We start from the raw sequence: 26,721 nt of genomic DNA on the forward strand, positions 1-26,721 counted from the left end.
GTCTATGTTTTATCTTTTCCTCAGGCCACTGCTTCCTATGCATTGGGAATGCATCATAGGTCTATATGCAAGAAAATTGCTGATTTGTTACATCCTTTTCTACCTGTTCCTCCTGTGGCTGACACAGACAGGCTTACGGATTGGCAATTGCGACCCTCTGCTACATGCACTCATCCTGTTCCTCTGTCTACCTTAACCTCCATCAAAGCCTACAGGCTTCTTCAGCCTACTCCATGGATTCAGCAATATGCTGATTCTCTGTGGCATATAAGGAAGCCCCTCTCATGGTGGCAGAAGAATCTCGGGATATTATGGAAGTGTATGAGAGGGGAAGAGAAGTAGAAGGGAGCAAGAGAGTGAGAGTGAGAGAGAGTGACACTCTAGTGCGGGTGTGAAGTGAGAGTGAGCCACACCACAAACTCACTTATGTTTTATTAGGATTAGGTTTGCCCTATGACTGTCTTAGGACAGTCATAGGTGTCCTATCTTTTAAAGAAGGGTTGGCAATGTGCCTTTACCCCAACAACCTCCCACCTAAAGGCCAATGTGCCTAAAGGGGAGAAAAGAATAAAAATTACAGCAATATACAGTTACTGTATACAAGACCATAAAATAAGAATGGTCTCATCCTAATCCCATGATGTGGCGGCAATGTGCAAACCGCTCTGTAGGCAAGCTCTTAGTGAGCAAATCTGCAGGATTATCATCAGTATGCACTTTCACAAGCTCAAGTCGCTTGTCTTCCAATACCTCCCTGATGAAATGATATTTCACTTCTATGTGCTTGGTCTTCTGATGAAAGACCGGATTCTTTGCCAACATGATAGCACTCTGACTATCACAATGCAAAACTGGCATATCTCCTGTAATGCCCAAATCTCCCACCAGCCGAGTAAGCCATATTGCTTCCTTGCAAGCCTCAGTGGCTGCAACATATTCAGCTTCTGTGGTTGACAGTGCAACGCATTTCTGCAACCGAGACACCCATGATATAGCACCTCCTGCAAATGTGAAAATATAACCGGTAGTAGACTTCCGGTTATCCGCATTCCCTGCATAGTCTGAATCTGTAAAACCATGCACCAATGCATCCTGCCTACCATAGCATATGCACAAGTCTTTGGTACCCTTGAGATACCTCAAGACACCTTTCACTGCTTCCCAATGCCGCTTGCCTGGATTTGCCATATACCTGCTGATGACTCCCACCGCAAAAGCAATATCCGGACGAGTGGCAACCATGGCATACATCAAAGATCCAACTGCAAATGCATACGGAACCTTGGCCATTTCAGCCTTATCATCATCTGATCTGGGGCTGTCCTTACTGCTGAGTTTTAAATGTGGAGGCAACAGGGTACTAATGGACTTCCCCCCCTCCATTTTAAACCTCTGCAGTACTTTGTCAATATACTCTTTCTGTGACAGAAACAAAAGTCCCTTGGACCTGTCACGAGTAATACGCATGCCAAGAATATGATTTGCATCACCCAAGTCTTTCATGTCAAAAGACTTATGCAGTTGTTTCTTCAAAGCACTAATCTCATGCTGAGATTTACTGGCAATAAGCATGTCATCCACATATAGAATGAGTAGCATCAAACTGCCATCCTTTGCCCGTTTGGTGTACACACAATGATCGGTCTCACACCGATGATACCCTTGGGACTGCATGAAGGCATCAAACTTCTTGTACCATTCTCTTGGCGCCTGCTTGAGTCCATACAAGCTCCTTTTGAGCTTACACACAAGCTGCTCTTTCCCTTTAACAGCATATCCCTCTGGCTGACTCATATAGATCTCATCATGGAGATCTCCATGAAGAAAAGCTGTTTTCACATCCATCTGACATAAATCCATGTCATCATGAGCAACAAGAGCTAACACTGCTCTCAAAGTAGTCATTTTGACTACAGGGGAAAAAATCTCATCAAAGTCAATGCCCTTCTCCTGCTTAAATCCCTTGGCAACCAATCTGGCCTTATACCTCGGTAAAGCATTTGAATCCACTTTGACTTTGTAAACCCACTTGCATGGCAAAACTTTTCTGCCTGCAGGTAACTGCACCAAGTCCCATGTATCATTCTGAAGTATGGAGTCCATTTCTGACTGCATGGCTTTCTCCCACTTCTTTTTCTCTGTTCTTCCCATAGCTTCCTTGAAGCTGGAAGGCTCACCACAATCAGTCAGCATGATAAAATCAGCCACATTATTGGCTCCTGGAACAAACCTGGCAGGAGGCCGTTGTGCACGGGTGCTCCTCCTCACAAAATGTTCCGGATTAGGCTGCTGTTCAGCCTGTTCTTCATGCATGACGGGTGGCTGTACCACCATATCTGGCTGTTCTACAGCCCCATCTGTTGGCACATCCAGTGGTGCATCATTGGCAAAATTATCTGGCTGATTTTCAGCCTGTATACCCTCTTGAACAGGGTGATCTGCAGCAGCCTGCTGCTGCATATAAATGGGCATATTTTGCTATCCAACATCATCATAAATAACCCTCCTGTATTCCACAGGTTGCACGGGTTCCTTGTGTACACTATCTTCTTTAAAGATGACATCATTGCTGCGTATAATCTTCCGTTTAACGGGATCCCATAACCTGTACCCCATTTCACCTTCGTCACCATAACCCATAAAGATGCATCTGATAGACTTTGGATCCAGTTTGGTGCGTAGTTCTTTGCGTACATGAGCAAAGCACTCGCAGCCAAATACACGTAAGTGCTTATATGAGGGTGGCTTGCCAGACCACACCTCCTCTGGCACTTTCAACTCCAAAGCCTTGTTTGGCGACCTGTTAATAATGTGAACTGCTGTTTGCACGGCTTCTGCCCAAAAGCCATGGGGTAATGCAGCATAAGACAACATACATCGAACCTTCTCCTGAACAGTTCGATTCATCCGCTCACTTGCACCATTTTGAGATGCATTATGAGGGGCTGTGAGTTCCTGTTTGATGCCCTTAGCTTGGCAAAACTGCACAAAGGCATGTGATACATACTCACCCCCATTATCGGATCTGAGGCATTTCAGCCTACGACCTGTCCGATTCTCAACCTGAGCGACAAACTTCTTGAAAGCATCTAAGGCATCTCCCTTATGCTTCAAGAAATAGACCCACACCTTACGTGTGGCATCATCAATGAAAGTAATAAAATATTTTGCACCCCCTAGTGATAGCTGTGGCATCTCACACAAATCAGTGTGCACTAGATCAAGTGGTGCTCTATTCTGGGGAGTTCTCCTCTTATGAGGAGTGACAGAGTGCTTGCCAAATATACAATGATCACAAGTAGGCAAATCTGAAAAAGAGAGAGGCGGCAGATAACCCAAACGTGACAGTTCTTGCATTCCTTTCACAAACATGTGTCCCAACCGACTATGCCACAATGAAACCTTTGGCAGCTCGGTTATGGCAACAACATGATTACCCACACTGGAAACATAAAGAGGGTACAAGGTATCACTCTTAAAACCCTCAGCCACTACAGTCTGGCCATCAGTAATCACCCATTTGGAATCCCCAAATGTGGTGTGGTAACCACTGTCATCCAATAAGCCAGTGCTAATCAGATTTTTCTTGATTTGCGGCACATGGCGAACACCATCAAGCATAAATGACTGTCCATCAGGAAATACTATCTGTATACTGCCAATCCCTGCAATCTGACATGCATAGTTATTCCCAAGATGAACAACTCCATGAGTACCTGTGTAGGAAGTAAACCACTCCCTATGAGGAGTAACATGAAAAGAGGCACCTAAATCCAAGAGCCAGGTGTGCATGTCATGGCCATCAATAACCAAAGCATGTTCTATTACAGCAGAAGAACATAAAACATCATGTATGTCACTGTCACTGTCCTCTGCTGCAACATTCACTGCATCCAAGTCATCTGCCTTAGCCTTGCCTTTGCCTTTGCTTGCATTTCCTGCATCCTTTGTTTCAGCCTTCTTGGCTTTCTGATCCCGTATGAACTTGAAGCACTTCGACTTCACATGTCCCTTCTTGCCACAATAAAAGCATTCAATGTCCTTTTTGCCACGGGACTGACTGCGGGATTTGGACTTACTAGCAGATCTCCCCTTCTGCTGAGTCCTGCCTCTGTCCTGTACTTGCAAAGCATTTGAAGACTTGCTGCCCGCATTATTCTTCCTGCTCATCTCCTCCATAAGGAGAGAGCTCTCTACATCAGCATAAATAAGAGTGGCATTCGAGTTTGACAGGGTGGTCTTGAATGTGTCCCAACTCTCGGGGAGGGTACACAGCAAGAAAGTAGCCTTGAACTCCTCATCAAGGTTCAACCCCTGTGCAATCAGCTGTGTAAAGATAGCATTGAACTCACTCAAGTGTGAGGTCATAGCTGTACCTTCCTTCATGCGAAGATCAACCAGCTTCTTCAGCCAATAAACCTTACTGGCTGAGCTCTTTTGGGCATACAATTCTTCTAGTCTTTGCCATAGACCATAAGAGGTCTTTTCAGCCTGTACATTGAACACAAGAGTGTCTGAAATAGTGAGCATGATAGCTGCCCTCGCGGACAAATCAAGCTCTTCCCAGTCATCAGCTGACATATCGGATGGCTTGACACCCTTCACCCTTATGGGCTTAGCAATCTTCTTTAACAGAAGTACATTCAAGCACTGTTCTGCCCATAATGGATAGTTGTGTGCTCCTTCCAGTTTCTTTATGTTCAGAATTGAAGCATCACTTCCCCCTGATGCCATATCAGATGAGGAAAGTACCTGACACCCTGGAAGTAAAAAGACTGAATAAAAGTTCTGATTTCTCAGAAAAACCTGCTCTATTCAAGAGCCAGAAGCACTCTCAATGGTGCTGTTTTTACTGTCAGTAAAATCTGCAGCAAAACAGTAAATGACCCTGCAAATACTGTACCTTCTGACAAACTGTTCTGAGCTCAAGGAGGCATAAAAAACAGTAATTTCAGACTGCTGCTACTCAACAAGTGCTTAACAGTGCACAATCATCTGACAAAACCACCAACACTGCTGTAAACACTGCTGTACTGACTGTACTGATCACTTCTCCCACCTCAGATGAGGTCTTGCACTGAGTTAAATTGCAGAAACCACTTGACAAACACCCCAAACAAAAACAGTAAATGATCCTTCAGCCTGTCACAAAACCTGCAACAGTAAATGGGATAAATCCCAAGCAATCACCCTTATACCAAGGGGAGAAAATGCATCTGAAGATCTCTGTCGGTGACCCAAGTGCTATCAAACAAAGTCTGGGCAAAAGCCCCTTGATCTGACACCTGAATCAAGTGGAGAACACCTCAACACTGAGGTAGCATGCAATATGAAATCTCTCTGACACTTGTACCTGACAATGTGCAATGCATAGACTGCCCCTGTGTACTCGGTAACAATACAAACACCAAGAAGAAAATCTTTTGAGCACTGTCAACGATGGGCAGTTAGGGACCGAGTAAACTCGATGCGCCCTGACCAAGCGTGGCTCAACTGAGATTTTCAAAGTGCGTACAAAGAATGTGACCTGCAACAAATGTCACCAAATGCACTGCGGAAACAAAGCAAATGTGTGCTCCCTGGCTACACACTGCCTCAAGGCATATACTGCAAACACATCCAGGCAAAAGCCCTTTGATAAGGTCACCCAAAACTGAGAATTGCACTCAGTAAATGCATAGAAGCTTCTGCAAAACAAGCATCTGACCTTCCTGAAAAACAAGTAACTGCGCAAACACCACCACTGTGGCACAAGTCACCTCAAGCGTGAGTGACACGAGAGTACCTGCTGTACCTCAACAAATGCACAGTATACAGCTGAAATGCTTCAGGAATGTATCAGAAATGCTTCATGTACTGCTGTACTTCTGTCCCTGCAGAGTACCTGCTGTACTTCTGTCCTCGCAGCAGCACGCTTCCCCCCAAAAAAAAATCGAGTTGAGTCTTTGCAGCAAAACAAACAAGTCCTGCTGTACTTCTGTACCCTGCTGTCGACGCCAACCTTACTGTACCTGCAGGTGGATGAAGGACTGTCGTCCGTACAGTTGTACGGCAGTCCGTACGACTGTACGGACAGTCCGTACGGCTGCCGTGGAATAGCTGCGCCACGCAGCTATGGAGCTGCCTGATGCAGTATCGCAACCCGACGACGCCCTGATCTGCTGCCCTGCGCCCTCACAATGCCTCGAGAGGGTTAGCAGCTAGTAGCAGCTGCTATGCAGCTGCTGGCTGCTAGCTGGATGCGGCGCCTCGAGCTGCAGCTAGCAGCTCCTGTGCAAGGAGACCCGCGACCAGCGACCACCACCGTGACCACGCCCGTGACCTCGATCTGACCCGCGCCCGCACTGTCGCCCTGTTCGCCGCCGCCTGCGCACTGTTCGTCCGTACGGAAAGGGGTAGGCAAGGAAGAGGAGGCTCTGATACCAATTGAGAGGGGAAGAGAAGTAGAAGGGAGCAAGAGAGTGAGAGTAAGAGAGAGTGACACTCTAGTGCGGGTGTGAAGTGAGAGTGAGCCACACCACAAACTCACTTATGTTTTATTAGGATTAGGTTTGCCCTATGACTGTCTTAGGACAGTCATAGGTGTCCTATCTTTTAAAGAAGGGTTGGCAATGTGCCTTTACCCCAACAGTGTAAAATGCCATTGAAACAAAGAGTTTTTCTTTGGAGATGTATGACAGGCACATTGTCAGTGGGGGTCACACTTGCTAAACGTCGCATTGCACCATCCACATGTTTAAGATGTCAGGCTCCTTCAGAGACTGTTCTTCATTTGCTTTGGCACTGCCTGTGTTCTAGGATCCTCCTCAGGAGAATTTCAAATCATCTTCGGCTCCGTTTCCCGAGTCACAGATTTGGGAAACATTTTTGGCTCTTTGGCAGATTTATGAGGTCTTTGTCTCAATACTCACTATTTCTCTCTTGGGTGAGATATTGGGCTCTTTGGACAATCTAGAGTGAGCATAATTTGGCATACTTGGGTCGGCAGATTCACAAGTCGTATGAATCTTGCCGAGCCTCATTGCGGCAATCCTTATATAATGCCTGCCATGAGGGTGATATGGATGCTTCTTGCATAGAGCTTTTCTTTTTAGTTTTCTGATCTTTGGGATACTCTCCATTTTGGAGACCTCCCATCATGTAAATTCATGAGCATATAAATATACTGCACTGGATATTACTAAAAAAAAAAGTGTGTGTGTGTGCATGTCATATATCATTATGGAAACATTGCAAGAGCTTGAACGATACATCTTTGATTAGTTGAAAATGACTTACAAAACAAGTCATATGCAATGGAACAATTCATATCAAACTAAGGATTCAAGAAGTAAAGAAACATGGAAAGAAGGTGGAGATTCGAGAGAAGGACCAACCAACTTGATGCTAGTGAAGGAAAAGGACAAGGAGGATGCCTAAAGTGATGCAAGTCAAGGAAAAAGACAAGCAAAAAAGAAGCAAAGGAGACCATGCGTGAAGCAAAGGAGAGAGGGCGGATGCAAAAATCGTGATTAAAAAGCAGAAATGCCGTCACGCACAGCAGAGACTACCTACTATGACATTCTCATAGACGCAATTGACTCCCAACAATGGGTGTAGACCATAGCATAGACATATGCTCTCACACATACAGACACCCACACATCGTTTAGCTTCCATTCATGCCAGCATTTTGGAGGTATAGGGTAGACTCAACTATGACAAAGCCTAGCACTAAAGGAGAAGGCTAATCAAAACCTAGTCTAAATTCTCTTCATTCAAGCTACAACTGCTTGTGAAGACTAAAGTATTGCATTCTCGTCTCTCCCAAATGAGCATTCCTAGAGCAAAAAAAAACAAAGAAAAAAAAACTGGGCTCTCGGCCCCCTGTGGCAAACCCCACTTCCAAATTCACGCCGAGGCCTTCAGCCTATCCTGCCCGGGCACTACTGACACCAAGTTGGGATCAAGTGGGAACTCACCGTAACCGAGATCACCGAAAAGGTAAACTTGGGGTTGGACGTGCGAATATGGATTATTTCGAGCTGCCGGCAATCCCAACTCGCTGCCTAGGGACTATCCGAAACAAGGGCTAACAGCCAAGATGGAGGCCGGTACATCTAGCAGATATCTCCCATCAAAGAGGTGTAGAATATGCATGCAGACCAAGCCTTGCAGAAACATTCTCGCTGCTCAGCGATACCTCATGATCGGGACGCTCGCTCCCAGCAGCCACGCAATGTGAAGATGATGTCCTACTAAATGGCTACCAGTGTAGCCGCCAATGGAATCTGTTGCCCGCCCATCACCTGACTACAGAGAGCGACTGACTACAGAGAGCGACCTAGATGTTCCAAGCAGTGATGCTAGCCACTGTCTCTCACACACTATCCTCTGATAGCGGCTCCAAGCGAGTGTAGGACGATGGTATGGCATCAAGGAGCTCTACCCAAAGACCTGCTCACCGTGAATCATGTATGCTGGTGAGACCAGATCAATAGCAAAAGCATGGCGTCCCTCTGTGAGCCCCGCCACCATCCCCCAAGTGAAGTCTCTCTGCATCCTTTGTGTCCTGGCCACAATCCCGAGCACTGCCATCCAAATGCTATGTGCTACTCTATGTCCTCCAAGACCGCCAACTCCTCCACCTCCCTCTCATACAAGGCCCCTTAGTCCCACCCTGTAGAACCTGCGACGATTGAAAAAACGAACCCTGAGAGGCCCTCCCGTCCGTGAGAACTGCCCATCCCAACAATGAGGGGTCCAAGGGCTCTACAACCCTTCCCAACACGACTCGGGGTTTCGCTGAGTCGATCTCTATCACACGTAAGCCTTCTCCCTGCGCACGTAGGCAAGTGACTGTGCTCTAGCCTCTATATCCCTGGGGAGGCGTCTCCAAGCCCCAAAGAATCTCCTTGGACTGTTGTCCCACTGTGCCCACCCAATGTGTGTCCTCTGTCCTAGCATTCGACCATCCACGTCCTTGACCTCCGGATGCTAGAGAATAGGTTGTCTCTCGAACTTCTCACTGCAGGAAGGGCTGGTCCGAATGAGTTGATCAAGCTCCTCATGAAGGGGGATCATGTCCCTGTGAGCGGTGCCTCCGAGGAAATCCACCTATAGGACTGCTGCCACTATCCACCTGCCCAGCAGATGTTTCTAAAAAGAAGGGTTATGTTTTGCATCTCTGGGTCTATGATCCCCAAGCCACCTTGAGCCTGTGGAAGGATCACTATTTGCCACACCACTCTAGCCCTTGTGTTCTGTGTGCCATCCGAACCCTCCTATAAGAAGTTGCGCACCAGTCGTTTAAGCTGTCCCATGCAGCCTCTGTGGAAGCACCAACAGGATGCGATGTACTAGGACGTAGCGAGTAAAACCTAGATGATCCTAGGCGACAGGGAGGGGAGGCAGAGGCAAGGGGAAGAAACTGGGAGCGAGGGAGGATGTGGGGGGGAGGCTCCACTGACGATGAAGGTGCCTGCGTCTGTGGCGAGGCCAGATGGCACTGCCTCACCTCCTTCAACTCCTGAGAGGATCTTTCTGGGGGTGCGTCTGACATCTGTATCTCCAGACCCTGAGGAAGTGGTGGAGACTACGTGTCTGCCTACTCATCGCTCGCGGGATCTTGTGCTGAAGATTTAACCCTCCCTACCTACGAGGGAGGACTTGTAGGTGAGTCTGTTCTCTGCTCCGCCTCAAGGGAGGAAGATGACTCGCGCTCCAAATGCTCCTTCGCCAGGCGTCTGGCTCTTCATCTCCTATTCTTACGGGTCCGCTTGCTCCGTTTTTCCTTGCTTTTCACCAAGATCCACTTGCCCTCGAAGGGCGTCACCCAAGGTGTCTGTGACTCCTACTGGGGTCTGCCTGGGAGCGCGCTGTTCCCTCTCCCCCAACTGTCAGCAACGCAGGCATTGCCCAGGGAGCCCAAAGATCTCCACCCTTTGCCAAAGTGTCCCCCCATCCAAGGTCTCGAGAAGGATCATCTCAGGGAGGGCCTCCAGGTGCTCAACAACTAACCTGAGCTTGGGAACCCCATCATCTGCGACTATTGCAACTGTTGTAGCCTACGGGGCCTCCTATGTTGTACCAAAGGCCCCCCCTATGGAAGGAAGGATGGACCTCTACTCTCTCGAGAGCCTCAGCACATCCACTCGTCCATTATGCAGGATAGTTGCTCCTCTATCATGGCATCAAGCATCTCCGACGTCCATCTCTCCTCTCCTTTGGAAAAAAACTCCATATCCCAGAAAGAATGTGTGCGAGATCTGCTCACGCTGAAAGAGCCCGCCTTTCAGGGCTATCGAATCAAAACTGTCAAGTCGAGACACAACGGATAAGCCTCTGGAATGGTAAGATAGTTCCAGGGTCCCAACACCAAAACTCCTGTGACAAGGGGAGTCCGAGCCTCAGTTTCGGGTGCGGGCCCTGCGAGTGTGGGTCCTACTACCCTCAGACTCCTGATGTGAGGCTGTGGTCCTCTACTAGTGGACTCTTGCCTGCTACACTGAAAGGGGGGCTGTGTTAGGGGCCGAATCCTTGCCCTTGCCCTGTGGCTTGGGGCCAAGCGGGGTGCTGGAGGAGGGAGGGGTGGTCTGCTCTGCTGTAGAGGGAGGAGCTGAAGGGGGGGGGGGGGTGGAGGGTGATGACCTTCGGGGGTGCTAGAGGGGAGTGGTGAGGGGGGATCTGAGGGGGAACAGGGAGGGGAGGCAGAGGGGGGGAAGAAACTGGGGGCGAGGGAGGGTGTGGGAGGGAGGCTCCACCTACGATGAAGGCACCTGCATCTATGGTGAGGCCTGATGGCATGCCTCACCTATTTCAACTCTTGAGAGGATCTCCCTGGGGGTGCGTCTGACATTTGTATCTCCGAACCCTGAGGAAGCGGTAGAGACTACGTGTCTGCCTACTCGTCGCTCGCGGGATCCTATGCTGAAGCGAGAACCCTCCCTGCCTACGGGGGGATTTGTAGGTGAGTTTGTTGTCTGCTCCGCCTGAGGAGAGGAAGATGACTCGCGCTCCAAACGCTCCTTCGCCTGACGTCTAGCTCTTCATTTCCTATTCTTATGGGTTTGCTTGCTCGGATTTTTCTTGCTTTTCACCGGGATTCACTTGCCCTCAAAGGACGTCACCCAAGGTGTCTGTGACTCCTGCTGAGGTCTGCCTGGCAGCGCGCCGGTCCCTCTCCACCTTCCTCTCTCGATGCTGACTCTGTCGAAACAGTGTGGGGGGGAGGGAGGGGGGTCACTACTGCCCTATAGGACAGTCTTTGGCTAGGTGCCCCAACTATTAGCAACACAAGCACTACCTAGGGAGCCCAGAGATCTCCACCCTCTGCCAAAGTGTTCCCCCATCCAAGGTCTCCAGAAGGATCATCTTGGGGAGGGCCTGCGGGTGCTCGACAACTAACTTGAGCTTGGAGACCCCATCATCTTCGACTATTGAAGCTGTCGTAGCTTGCAGGGACTCCAACGTTGTACCAAAGGCCCCCAATCTATCGTGTCCATATCATCTACCATGACACCGTGCTACCACGAGATAAGGTAAATTAGCTGTGGTCTCAAGAACATCGGACTCTGCTCCACGAGGGCCTAGGTGGTGACTAGGGAGCTCAACTGGAGTAGAAAAACGCTCCTCCCGTAGATAATAACCTCCTGAATGTGGTCACCCTCTAGGACATAGTTGCCAGAAACGACCGTTTCTTGGCAAGAAACGAAAACGGCGTTTCTTTAGGCGTTTCTCGTAAAACCTACTTTTGACCTAGACCCCCAAAATTGCAATTTCGTCGCCTGGCTCCTTTTTTCACCACCTCCCGCCCATTGCACTCCTTTTGTCCATCCTTGCTGCTCTCTCCACCTTCTCTAAGCTCTCTCCATCCCTCCATCCTTCGCTCTCGGACTCTCCATCCCGATTCCCTCGGACCTCCATCCTTCTCTCTCCATCCTCTTCATCCTTTTCTCCATCTTCTCCATCCTGCAAGCTGCAGCTTGGCAGCCTGCTCTCCATCCCTCCGTACTCCTCCTCTCCATCCTCTCTTACCTATAACCTCTCCATCCTCCTCCACTTCTACCTCTGATCCTCTAGGCTCCTTCCACCTCTCCATCCTCTTTTACCTCTGAGCTCCATCCTCCTCCTACCTCTCCATCCTCTCACTTGTGACCTCTCCATCCTCCTCCTCACCTCCCCATCCTCCTCAATGCCAAGAGATGCTTATTGGGTCCATGTCTCCCTCCTAAATAGTTATAAAGGAGGCGGTGGTTCCAAGAAGTGGAAATGCAACTATTGTGACATAAGCAAAACAGGGTCCGTCACACGGGTGAAAGACCATCTAGTAGGTGTTCCCAACAAGGATCTAGGACCTTGTGAATTTGTGCATGCTCCAGTTAAAGGTGGCCTAACAGAATGGAAGCGTGTGTGCATGGCAACCTTGGCTGCAAAAAGTGGGAAAGGGCTGCAAGATGAAGAAGAGGCTACTGACACTGAGCCATTGGATGATGCCAGCACATTGGATTCTGCAAAGAGAAGTAGAGAGGCATCAACTACATCGAGCGCGGGTCCTAGTGCTACAAGAACACCCTTGCCACATGGATCAATTAGTGTGGATGCTAGTGCGAGAAAAAGAGAATCACTACAAAGGTCTAGCATTCAAGCACGCTTGCAAAAGCAAGCAGTGAAGGACGTCACTAGTGAGCTCACAAAGCTCTTTATACAATGTGCAATACCCTTTCATGTGGCGAAGACTACACGATGGAGAAAGGCTATGAGAGCCGTGAGCCGCATTGGGTATGAATGGGAAGAGCCTACATATGAGGCCTTGCAGACAAGATAGCTAAGAAGAGAGAGGGATGTGTGGAAGACCAAATGAAGCCCTTGAAAGAACTTGGAAAAAATATGGATGCACACTCTTTTGCGATGGATGGTCAGATACACGCAGGAGGAGTGTGTACAATATTTTAGTGTCTTCTTACAAGGGAACCATGTTCTTGAGAGCCATAGACGCTTCCACTACAAGTACAGTGATTACAAGGTTGTATATTTGGGAGCATTTACGGGCAGCCATTATGGAGATAGGTGCTGAGAATGTGGTACAGGTGGTGACAGATAATGGCAGCAATTGTGTATCAATGGGTGCCATGCTAGAAGATAAGTTCCCTAAGATTGTGTGCACACTGTGCCTCACATTGCCTTGATCTTTTGATCGAGGACCTAGGGAAGATACCTTGGATTGATGCCATCTTCTCCACAACCCGCAGTATCATGAAGTTTGTCACGAAGAGACCCAAAGTCCTCAGCATCTATCGGGCTTACAGTGACCTTGAGCTACCGAAACCTCCAACCACAAGGTTTGCTTACATGTTCATAGTGGTGGAGAGGTTGTGCGAGTGCACCAGGGCTTGTTGCACACGGTTGTGTCTCGGGAGTAGGGAGATTGGGATGATAGAGGCCAATAAAGTCTATTAAATTTGTCCGCATGATCATGGATGAGTCTTGGTGGAATCAGACGGAGGCATTAATCAAATCGATTAATCCTATCTACACGGTGCTTTGCATTAAGAACATGGAGGGAAGCACATTAGGGCTCCTGTACGAGTTTATGGAAAAGATTGGAGAGGCCCTCAACAGAAACACTTCCCTATCGCCTAATAAGTAAGACTTTTTACTTTAGTAATATGTATAATTATTGCAATTACTAAATTGCAATTTGCTATCATGGAGCCTAGAATTTTCAGATATGTATTATGTATGTACTATAGTCTGTGAATTTATAATGCATTCTAATTTCTTATGGCATGATTTAGAGTTGAGTCCATCCGTGCTATATGGAATAAGCAGTGGAATTGGTTCCACTGCCCAATCCATGTGGTGGCACATGTATTGCATCCCCTCTGGCGTAGTCAAGAGCAATATGAGAATGTTGAGTTGGAGGAGGGGATGCACCAAACTACAAAATTTGACGAGTAGTGACTTGGAGATGCATCGAAGAATGGAGGATGAGCTTCTGTTGTTCCGCAATCACAGCGTCTCCTTTGGTCGACCTACGGCTAGGCTCCAAGAGACACAGTTGCAGCCTGTCTCATGGTGGGAGAAATATGGCAACTGTACTCCTACTTTGGTAAGAGACAAGTTACAACATCACTAGTTAGAGCTTAGTAGTTAAGCGATTTGAAGTTTTATCTACTACAAATATGTTTAAAGTTATCAAGTTCCTGATACTTATCTCTGCTTAAATGGCTTATAGCAGAAACACCTTGCTATAAATGTTCTCTCACAAGATTGCAGTTCCGGTCCTTGTGAGAGGAACTGGAGCACTTGGGCCCTCTTTCACACAAAGAAGAGGAACAGATTAAGCACGGCTCAATTGGAGCAGTTGGTGTTTTGTCATTGCAACCTCTGTCTCCTTGACGCCGCCGGTTGCCCCGAACCTCGCCAAGTGAATGTAGACAAGGGGGACGTGGAGAAGATGAAGGCCATACCAGATATCCCACGGGAGGAGCTCGACATATACACCATGTTGTATGAGGAGCTGTCACCACCAACACACCACACACGATCGCAGACTCAACCATCTGGAGATGGTGCTAGTACTTCAGCTGCACCCGATGGTTTTGATCTTGATGTTGATGATTCTTCTTGAGACAGTGACTCAGGCTCATCTAAGGAGGCAGAGAATGACGATGACAAGGAGTCCATGGATGATGCAGATGATCAATAGTGATGTGCCTTGATCCTTGACTACGACTGTACAGACTACATTGCTAGCCTACTCCTAGTCATGACACTTCAGATGCATCATGCATGCAGGCTGCAGCATGATGCATCCTAGACTATATTATTTCTTTTTGTATGATAGTAGATATGCCTCAGGCTCATCTGAGGAGGCAGAGGATGACTATGACAAGGAGTCCATGGATGATGCAGATGATCAGTAGTGATGTACCTTGATCCTTGACTACGACTGTACAAACTACAGTGCTAGCCTACTCCTAGTCATGACACTTCAGATGCATCATGCATGCAGGCTGCAGTACAGCATGATGCATCCTAGACTATGTTATTTCTTTTTTTATGATAGTAGATACAGTACTTACTACTGAGTATACTTTGGACCTTGGTGCCAGGTGGCAACTGCTTTTTTTAATATCATCCATTGGTGCTTTTATTTTGAGTCTTGCATGACTCATGAGTCATGATCATGGAATTTGTGGATCATGAATCATGATCATCTATGAAGTCTGGACATTGGATGCTTTCAAATTTCAAGTTTCAACTTGTGTGCTAAGTTTAAAGTACTTCAAACTTCTAAATTTCAGATTCTTGTAGCGTCAAACTTGTTAGTCATGACACATGTTGATTTCAGATTATTGAAGCATCATTCAGGAATTTAGAATCATAGAAGCATGCATGATGCATTGATGCTTGAAGCTTCAAGTATAGATAATTGTATTATGTATGATTTGCACTCTATTGATAATTATATTATGTATAAAAAATAAATTGTATCATATTGCCGTTTCTTCCGTTTCCATTTCGGCTGGCAACTATGCTCTAGGGTTAAGCTTTCCTGGAGCCACTCATGGATCTGCCTCCTAGATGGTGTCAAGCCCACTATACTGCCTACCACTACTCTATGTTGGAGATATTGAACTGCGTGCTGAGCTTGCTGCTTGTCCGAGGGGGAGAGACAAATCTTCACGGCTCTGGCAGTCAAGGAAGCTGCCATGAGAGCACCTCTGGCCAGACCAAAAGGTCACTGTCAAGATCATGATCCCCCGCCAAACAAGCACTAACACTTTGCTGCCACAAGGAGGAAACAAACAAAAAAACCAGCCTGCAAGAGAGGTGCAGACTGGAAGGGCTACAAGTGCAGTCCAAAAAACCAAGCTTGACTTCCCAAAGCTCTTGAAGTAGACACCACCCAGATATCTATCACACCAAAACAGGTATCTGCGTTTCGAAGACGGAATCCACTTGATGTGATGGGACTGAAGTGAGGTCCTCAACCTCTCTCGAGGCTGCCACGACTCACTTGAGGGGACCTTCTTGGACTCGCCACAGTATGGGCATAGAAGGGGCTGTGAGCTGCCTTTCTCCAGCTGCCTCTGGAGAAGGAGCACACAGGGAGGCCACCCCCTTCCCTTAATCTGTTCGACCAGCAAAACGGGGGAGGCTGAAGGCTGCCTATACTTGGCAGGTTGGGCCGCTCAAGGCAGGGGGGGCGCACGCTGCTCCCCCACTCTCTTGCACCACCCAAGCTGACGGGCTGTCGACCAAGGGGGGCAGAGAGCTCCCGGGCTCACGCGGACGGTTTGGTGCAGCGCAGGACCACGAAGCAGGGGCGGGTGTACCACGCAAACAGTCGCTCAAGCTGCCGGATGGCTGTGTGACCTGCCAGGTTCAGGGAAGACCAAGGAACGAGCGCGGGAGGCGGAGCAGGAAAGAGGTGATGGGGCTGAGGCAGAGGTGAAGCGGAAGGAAGGAGAGGGCAGCAGTTCACGAGCAGGAGACAGCAGCTCGTCCCCCAACCTTCAAACATATAAATCTCATTTCTTATAACTAAAATCCTCGGGAGTAAAAATTTCAAAATTCAGCTTTTGAGAATCAAAATCTTAACCACTCAAGGCTAACGTGGTCCATTACCATGAATCATTGTTTACATAAATTTCAACTTCAAATTCAATTTAAAGAGATATATCCTATACCTCAATAACATGTAACAAATTAACGATGTCACCATGTAATGTCAAGACTCAAACATACAAAGTTCAAAATAGTAGATAACAACTGTAGAGTGACAAGTCTATCCTATTAACTAGTCACTAATGTCATCCCATCTAAAACACACAAAACAATAAAATAGTCTTACAATACTAACTAAAGAGTAAGTCTCAAATGTCATTACACCTCATCAAACTCTTCCTCAAATTCAGAAGATGATGAGAGAGGCATTATTAGGAAGACCAGGAAGTATGATAAGGGGTTCGTGGTGAGAAAAAGTCTACATAAGACATTTCTCCACATACTTGAGCATCCATTTATACAAAGGTCTTATACTGCGTTTTTGTAAATACTGCAGAGGTGAAGGGAAGACTAAGCTATGCCAACAAATAGCATTGAAGGAGAAGCTTAATCAAACAGTAGTCCACATTTTCTTCATTGACGCTACAACTGTTTGTAAAGAATATAGTATTTCATTTTAGTCTCCCCCAAATGAGCTTCTCTATCCAAAAAATGCTTAGAAAAGATAGCAGATAAAAGCAAAGCAGTGCTAAGGATGGCTGATACTGCAATGCACAGCTTAAGATGCTTATGAATGACACAGTAGAATGGCCCATAATGTTTATGCTGCTACAATCAGTGATTGTACAAGCAGTGATGATATAGCATCTAAGCATGCCCAATTTGTAGGTTTCAAGTAAACAAGACACCCATCTATTGGGGAATGTTGGGAAAGATAGATGCAAATCTACTCTTAGGAAAAATATTAGTTCAAAAAATAAGATAGTCGTCAACTCACATCTGCCAAATATAAGACTACTTTGAAGCAGCTCAAACATGGAGAGACTGAAAACATCTAAATGATTAGGAATGTGTAAGGTGACTTATCGTGCCCTTTTTGTGCAGGAGACAGGTAAAACCACAGGGTTTGGAGCTTACATCACACCACTTGTCCCACCCATCACTCGACGGATGGATATACCTATCTCGTTCACTGTTGCTGCTGCATCATTAAGAGGATAGCTGTAGCACCCAAAAGTTGACTGACTTTTACGAGCTAATCTATCCAAAACCAAGCTTTTAAGTTTTTAAAAATGACCAATTCATGCCCATGAACAGCAGCAAAGGAACTAGAAAGGTAGCAACTCACTGCTTTTTAAGATCTTCAAGGATTGCAGTGGCACCCTTGCACATCTGTACAGACAAGGTTTAGAATTAGAATATGCCAAAAATAAAATTTGCACATGTACAAATTTCGGCCAACAGTTTTGCACCAGTCCCCATTACTAATTTTACTATCCCAACGTGTATAGAGTGTAGCCTTACCGTTGTGCCACAATCCCCATCACCTACTTTATCATCCCACTCATTCAATGCCTCTTTCAGTTTCAAAATAGCCTCTGCTCCAGCTTGTATGGCCCTCTCTAAAATGTAGCCTTGTGGACTTAGTTCCTGTGGACGACACGGTATCTGGAAGCAGAGATTAACTACAATTAGACTAGATCTCTGATAAGATCTAATGTCAGTCATTTGCACCTCAGGCTTCAACAAGATAGATCCCATAATATCAGAGATGATGATTAAATATTGCTTCTCAACTGCAGAAAAACCCACCACAAACCTTACAAAGTCAGTCTCCCACATACTAGACGAGACTATTGTATACAATGCACCAAAGCCCATAAATATATCCATAAATTGAGAAAAAAGTTATGTTCACAAACAGAAGGTGCACCAACCGCATGGTACGGCTTCCACAATCTCAACACCACCCTTGAGGGTGAGGTTTGCAAACAAGCCCAGACACTGACTTACAGGCGTGAGTTTATCACAGCCCAAGATGCAAAGGCCGACACAACCATGGCAAAAGGTGTTCAAGGAAAAGACTTAACATTATCAAGAAAGTCCTGGACCATGCTCAGATGAGCTCAACTGGTAAAAACCAAACAAACGAGCAAAGTATAATATTATGAGGGTCAACCGAGTAGTCACATAACATCATTTTGATGCTGCACAGCATGACTTCTGCGATGATACCTCCTCATCTTAATATGTGCTTCGGCAATGGTATATAAGCATGTAAAATCTTACACACAAGTGTCAGTACCCACGTAATGCACCACATATGCATGTGCCACATGGCATACAAATATATACCTGCAACATACTAGATGAGATTATTATATACAGTGCCACAAAGCCCATAAATATATCCATAAATTAAGAAAAAACATCTGTGCAAACAGAAGGCGCACCAACCGCATGATACCGCTTCCATGATCTCAGCACCACACTTTGAGAGTGGAGTTTGCAAACAAGCCCAGACACTGATATATGGGCTGAGTTTATCACAGCCCCAAAATGCAAAGACCGACACAACCATGGCAAAACGTGTGCAAGGAAAACACTTAATATTATCAAGCAAGTCCTGGAGCATGCCCACATGAGCTCACCTGGTAAAATCAAAACAAACGTGCATTGTATAATTTATGAGGGTCAACTGTAAAGTCACAAAACATCATTTCAGTGCTGCAAATTATTACTTCTGCGATGATATCTCCCCAACATAATGTGTACTTCGGCAATAGTCTATAATCATATAAATCTCACACGTGAATGCCAGTACCCAAACAATGCACCACATACGCCCATCTATGTAAACATGGCATGGAAATGCATAAAAATCTGTGAACTAAAATTCTGGTCAGCACACTCAGATGCATGCGAACACACATTGAAAGGGAGGCCCTTACATTGAGTATCTGATGGCATGTCAGAGATGATGGGTAGAGTCTACATTTGGGGGAACAGAGAAAGTATTGACTTATATAGAAGACACTGATGAGGTGCTCAACAGTACCAGCATGCTCTATAAAGAACAAACCAATAAAGAAGACTCCCTGTGAAATCAAACACTGACTTAGACAGTTGCATAATTCAGATAAGAAAAACGCTGCATCAAATTGAAAGATATGGATCTAGTAATTCTATGCGTTATTGTCCTTTGTTATTCAAGCCCCTTTTGCAAGATGACATGTACGTACAAAAATTACAGTTCTAATTGTTCTATTCAGAACCTCCAAAGTCCATCCTATCATAAAAATCTCTAAAGTCCATCAAAACTACTATGATCTCTTCTCTCAAAGAGTTGAAGCCACTAAGAAGTCAGACAACAATTAAATGAGTTCATCACAAGTTTTGATATTTAATGTCATATTATCACAGCTTACAAGCCACCCAATAATGTTTATGCTTCCGTTGGAAGGCTTTGCTACCGTGAGGATTCTCATTACTCTCCCACAAAGCCACATGCTATGCACTTAACATACCACCAACATGCCATATGCATGGCTTTTCTTGCTCTGTCCTCATGAGTCTCAGCTTATTTCCAACAGTCATGACATTAATTCAATTGCGCTTTGCTTCATAGTGACGTTCATAGTTATATAAGTCATTCATGTTCATAAAGTTGATCAGCATATGCATCACAACACTTAAACACTTTTGACAAGCTTAGAGGGAATGATTCACGTTAGTCAAGAGGAATTTCTCCTTGTTCATAGGCACATCACAGAAATTCCCTAAATTCTCATAATGCAAGTGACTTAGATGTCTTGGCCATGTTCAGTTGTCCAAGCATGACACCTTGAACATTTGGCTAGATCAAATGATAGGCATACTTGCCTTTCTTATCCCATTCTACCTTTGCTTGGGCAATGGTAAATCATATTGCACGATCGTCATACGGTCTAGGTGTAGTACCATCTACTTACTTCCACTTCTCTTATAGAACAAGTATGGTCTCCATCTGATACTCTCAAGTACCATAATTGGAGTTGTTTAGAGGTGTGACAATGCTGCCTGTGGCAACTGCAATGTGCTCTACTGGTGGTGAAGATAGAAACTGCAATGTAATCCAGTCTATTACAGGGCTTTGATCTGAAAACATATGCATAGAAGACTTTACAAGGATGAAAAGTATGCATAAAATGCCATAAAGATAGCTGATAGGCTTTTAACATGAAGGCACATGAAGAAAAAAATATAAATGTGCGATCTGCCCACGCAAGACCAATATCTCTAACTATTGTGAACTCTGCAGACACCTCATTCCATTCCAGTTGTTCAGGATCAACAAGAGTCATCCCCTCCTCTATAAGCTGACTCCTGCCTTGGAAACAATTGTAGCAGCACAGCATTTGATCTAGTCTCTAGCACGTAGAAGGGTCTTACAGACCTTAATTTCAATGATTTCTGGAAAGTTTCCCCACAGCTTGCCAAAATACACTCAAGTTAGGATAAATAGTCAAGTATGTTGGGATTATCCGAGTCACCACCCCACTTATGAGCGCCCAAATGAGGACGACATCGGGGAGGTGCACCATCAAGGTCTGAGAGCTGCCAAGGGGCACATTTGGGATGCAAGGCAGGGCTGCCACATGGGCAACATGCAGGCTGCCATGTGGGCAGCATGTACAGTACAAGAAAAGGCTGGGCCTGTGTGCGACTGCATGGCAGTCGGGCAAGGTTTGCAGGTTCAGATCAGAACCATACAGAGGTACCTGGAGAATGGAGTAGGTCTCTAAGTAGCACATATCTATGAGCAGAGACTTACGCCTCACCATCGGCTGCAGACGGAACTGCCCCATCAAGGTTGTTGCAGGACATCACCCACTTAGGCTCTAGGGGAATACGCAGGCTGCAAGTGATTTGAAGGTGCGACCATGTAATAGGCCTACACTTTCCTGCGGACATTTATGGGCAATTATTCCATACTTCTCATTTTCAGCTGAGTTATTCATTATAAATTTGAGTAAGATCTCTTTACAAGATTTCACAACTTCAGATCCAAAACACCATCCTTTATATGGTGGTTTCTTGAACCGCAGCTGACACTCTTACAGTGTACACCCAATCATATTATGGTGACACGATGTTCGGAACTAGTGCATGACATAGATCCACATCACATGGAGTTCTTATACGACACGAAGGGTTGTCTAGTTCATAGGTGTTGGTAGCATGCCCCACGAGATTCGGATGCTCTGCACATCCACAGGTTTCCATATCCACTTGGGGTGAGCCTTGGTGTGCTAGGCAATAATGCTGGATTTCTACCAGGACACGCAGAGATTACATAGCCAAACTTCAAAGTTGGACATAATCTCCAAAACCAACAAAGTTTGAGTGTCTGCATTTCTAGCCCTACCACTCACTTGCACATAGTATACATCAAGCCCTAACGATTATCTGAGTTATGGCCTTAACAAGCCTAGGGTACACTGAGTGGTCTAGGCCATTAAGTAATTACTTGTGTGCATGGGTAGGGCAAATTCTAAGAATTTAAAAATAGCTTTTTCAGATTTTCGTTGTTAGGATTGGGAATGTATCCCATTTTCTCATTCATTTTTTCATGATTGATGTGCAAGTTGAAGGTCGTGCTTAAGAGGCCAACCATGTTACTTACCATTGCTATTCATGTGCATCCAATTGCTCCCTCGCAAATTGTGATTTTACATGCAGCCTCTTGCTCGTGACTTGTTCTCCATTTCCGCCGGCTCCTACAACTACCATTCAACAATACCAAGCAGCCCAAGCTGCTGTAGTAGCAGATTGCGATTTGAATTGCAACAGCCTGTTACAATTGTGACACCTGATCTTCCTCACCATCAGCCCATAAATGTTCCGAGCGCATGTTCAAGACAACCCATGAAAGATTGTTGGTGGAAGCATGATCTTCACTTTCAACCTAGTCTTTTCGCAGAGTTTTGGCATCTTTCCATTATGTTATCTCTTATCTTAGCTTCCAAGGGCACCTCTGGCAAACATTATTGTTATATAACTTGCTTCTACATGATAGAGGAACAACAATATACCTATAATTCTCCCAGGGTGCTATTTTCATGGCATCCAAAGTTCTAAATGCTATTGTATTGGAAATTCAGCATTACTGAAATACAAAAATATTCTAGGGCTTTGACTCTGATCAGGGATGATCCTTTGCACCCCATGCAACGTCGTTGTTTCATGTTTCTTATCTCTCTTTATTTTCAAGTTTTAAGCATGTGTGACTGATGAATGTCATTTTTTTAGTTTACGGTTATAAATCTCAAGTATTTACTATTAATTGAAAAATATTTGGAAACATGCTTTTGCTAAAGCCCGACTTTGACAAATATGAAAGTCTGCTTTCTTTCCATTGATTTATCTAATTAACCTTAGAGTTGTAGCCTTAGATCGCCTAGAACTGCCTGTGTTTGATGGTATGGGAAAAGAAAGTATGAGACTCCGAGTTCTCCTGTTAAATCCATGAGAGACACCCAAAACCATGATGTCAAGGGTTCAAAGGGATCACCTCTTGCCCTAAAGAAGATCATGACCACAAAGAGGAAGAATTCATTCCATTTTGTTAACAAAATGAAGTCAATAATTTAGGCACAGAGAAGGAAGTGCTTAATGGAAGGAGTCATGTTAAGGAGTCGTCACAGGAGCTGAAAATGACTAACTTATTTTAGCTCTTTAACTCTTCCAAGGCTGAAATTGAGTCAAATTTAAAGCCTAAGTTTTTGGAGATGGGTCCAACTCTTTTGAATGCCCTAGGGAAGCCTAAAAAGGAGAGAGACATAGATCAGGCAGCTAAGGGGCAGATTTCAGCAGAGGAGCAGCAAGAAAAGAAGAAGGCTAATTGAAGGGCCTATAGAATGGAAAAGACAGTGCAATCCCAAGGGGTATAGAAACGTTTAGAGGATTGCTAAAAGATGATGATGTTAGGGATTTTATCAAGGAGGACGATCTCACAAATTATAAGGAGGAAGGGGAGAAGAGAGGTTCCATAGTGCCCAAGAAAGTGAAACTTCATGAGAGAAGTTGATGCCATTTCACGATGGATCTTGTTGTCTGCTCCAAACAATCTAGACAAGTGGAACGTATCGAATTCCAAGAGAAGCAAGTTCACAGACGAAGTAGGTGGTGATCTAAAGCTCGAGATGCTTCTAGGATGGATGAAGAGCTTAGACAACTATTGCAAACATGAGGAGCCCACAGAAAGAGAAAAACTGAACTTTGTGACACCACCTGTTGAAGGATCAATGTTGTTTTGGCATCAAGCACTTGCATCTCTAGATATGGTTTCAAAGACTTGGGACGGGTTCAAATAGCAACTCAGAGAGCATTCCTTATCTCCTGATTTTAGGTTTTGTGTTCATAAGGCTTCCAAGACTTGAGTTTCTCATTCAAACTGACCATCAAGTATGCGTTATTTTCTTACACAGCCATCGGTAAAGCACATGCATTGAGTAAACTTTCTTGCTTCAAATTCAACATACGTCTTGCAGGGATAATGTTGTAGTAGATGCTTTATCATGCAAACCATCACTAAACTACGGCAAGCTACCTAAATATTCTAGGCTGACATGTGGGCAACTATGTCCCAAACTCCGTCCTCCAAAGAGAACTCAGGTCTCTGGCAAGAGGGAGGGATTGAGACCTAAATGTCCAAGAAAGTGACGCTCAATCTACCATTTAGGATGGAGAAACCATTCTCGTGAGAAAAGCTTGTCGTCCCTCTGCCAACCAGCCCCAAACGGAGTCACCTCAAATACAATGCATCCTAGCAACCACCCTAAGGAAGCGACTGCCAGATTTCTCTGAGAAACTAGACAGCTCCACAAGCAAGAGCTATCGTCTCAAGGTCCTCCAAATCAAAACAATGGCTAACCCCTTACCACTATCATTTGATCCAACCGTGGACCTATAGCCAAACCTTCATGAGCTACCAACCAGAAGAAATAAGAAATCTTCCTCTGACATAGGCTACTCCGAAGACTAGCCCAAAACCTTGTGAGGACCTCATGTGGCACCTACTACTTGAGCCAATGTTGCTCCCATGAGGGGGTCCAAGCTAGCACATCCAACTACCAATGCGGGCGCCGGGTAGTGTAGGGAGGGGTCACCTTTGCCACCTAATCTTGTTACGCTCTAGCTGAGGTGGCATGACCGCGAAAGAATCAGTCGACATTTCCCTTAAGGATCTACGTTTGTAATATATTTGTTTGCGCTTCATGTAAATGATCAGGAGGGAATTAATGTCAAGGTCCTAGGTGAGGGCTGATAGCACCAGACTAGGTGGATTTAAGGCTAAGGGCCTAATGCAAGAAATGTGCCTAGGGGCAAAGAATTTCAAAGTATCCCAAGAGAGGGGGAAAAAAGATGCATTAGGAAAAACCCTATAATGATGGCACGTGGCATCTAGATCCATCTAGGGAGATGGGGCTTGTTGGAGTTAGTGAGAGAATGAGAAGGGAGACCTTCACGTATGTTTCAGATTTTTGATTTTCTATGTGTGTACTCTCACGCTCCAGCAAGGTTGGCTGGGTGGAAAGTTATGGTACTAGCTCCTGTGATTATCAGTAGTTAGTTGAGAGTCTATAACATTTGGTATCAGAGCTTGGGGAGGCGAGCTTGGGAAGTGATAGCGTGAGGCTTCACGGTGGCCAGCATGACGGGTTGTGAGCGTGGACATACGAACTGAGTCGCAGGATGGTTGACGAGAGTCGAGCAATAGCTAGCAGTGTCGTGATCTCGATATCGGTGAGCATAGCGTCTGACATGACGTGAAGCTCGTGGACGATGTGACGACGTAACTGCAAGCAATTGACGCACATCTATGCGGGAGGCCCGTATCCAAGGCATATGTAGAGCGCAAGCTGTTAGTTGATGGCAACATAATCTAAAGCGATCGTGTCATTTGGTGACGAATCGATATTCGGTGATCCTCCCGCGCTGGTGATCAAATCTCGGTGACGGTTGACGCAACAAAATCTTGATAGCCAATGCGAGCTGTGTGCAGAGGCGAATCAACCAGGGAGCTTTCTTTGGCATTCATCAACTCTATGTTTTTTTTTCCCGACCTTAGTCTTTGTTGATGCTCCACTTGCATAAAGAGGTTCTCGTGGAATATTTTGTCTGCATGAAGGTTGGATGCCATAGCAGGGTACATAGCAGACTTGGGATTCTTTTGACTTCTTCAAATTCATGTGGGCAATCTGAGAGATTATGCTTGTGCATATGCCTTTGTGATAAAGTCAGTTTGTTTGCAGGAATTTCCCTAGTATAGGGAAAGGCGGTATTTGGATATACGCCTGTGTCAATTACCTAGTCAGTATAGTTGTCAGATTGCAAGTATTCCATAGTATAGGGAATTGTGTCAATTTGTAAATACAGTGTTCTAGCGGTGTTTATTTATTTTTTTTTAAAAAAAGCAAAACACCCATTAACCTAAATGGAAGTAGAAGAAGGAGCTTCCAGGATGAACCCTATAAAGTCAGGAGTCCGACCAACCCAGCAGGTGTCACGCCCAATAGTTCACACCTTATCTGGCAGAATTGCATTACTTGAGGATGCCTTGCAACAGATATTAGCGCAACAGTTACAGGCAAATGCAGGGCAGTCTAAACTTAGAAGAGTGATACACAGAATGTCTGCCAGACCTTCACGAGATGAGAAAGGAAAGGCTCCGATGGAACCGCAGTCTAGTGTCCATACGGTCGATCCTAGGAGGGCTAAAGTACCTAATATTGCCAATTATAGGCCGAAAAAGTATTCTGGTCAGATGAATGACAGTAGTTCTGATGTCATTGAGACCTGGTTACACAAATGGGACGAGGCGTCCACCATTTGTGAAATCAGAAATGATATCAAGAAAATCCGCGAGGCCACCCACATGTTTAGTGAGGCAGCGGATCGGTGGTGGATTAAACAACAGAAAGATGGTACTGCATCCACTACCTGGGAGGGGTTTAAAAGGGAATTTACGAAACACTTCTTACCTCCTGACGAAGCATCCCGAGCTTGGGATCAGTATAGAAACCTTCGTCAGAGAAATTTATCAGTGGCAGAATACACTGTTAAGTTTCGAGAGAGCATAATGAAGGTTGATGAACCCCTAACTCAATCAATCCAAGTGAAAGATTTCATATTTGGATTGAATGATCGGATTAAAATGGAAGTTCGGGCTAAGTATGCGAACAC

General features: G+C 45.5%; 1 protein-coding gene across 3 annotated transcripts in view; it reads right to left on the minus strand.

Moving 5' to 3' along the window:
- LOC147901550 (putative 3,4-dihydroxy-2-butanone kinase) overlaps positions 1 to 26,721 on the minus strand; it is an 80,592-nt gene that overhangs the window by 12,330 nt on the left and 41,541 nt on the right. For all 3 annotated transcript variants that reach the window (XM_087374535.1, XM_087374536.1, XM_087374537.1), the window contains 3 exons: positions 18,019 to 18,162; positions 17,843 to 17,886; positions 17,632 to 17,715 (listed from right to left, as the gene is read on the minus strand). In XM_087374535.1, coding sequence (XP_087230661.1) covers positions 17,632 to 17,715; positions 17,843 to 17,886; positions 18,019 to 18,162 — 272 coding nt within the window. The remainder of the gene's footprint in view (positions 1 to 17,631; positions 17,716 to 17,842; positions 17,887 to 18,018; positions 18,163 to 26,721) is intronic.

The sequence above is a fragment of the Dipteris shenzhenensis genome, chromosome 5, assembly GCF_047967505.1.
Source record: "Dipteris shenzhenensis isolate YYH24624 ecotype China chromosome 5, Dip_SZ_1.0, whole genome shotgun sequence".
Taxonomy (NCBI): domain Eukaryota; kingdom Viridiplantae; phylum Streptophyta; class Polypodiopsida; order Gleicheniales; family Dipteridaceae; genus Dipteris; species Dipteris shenzhenensis.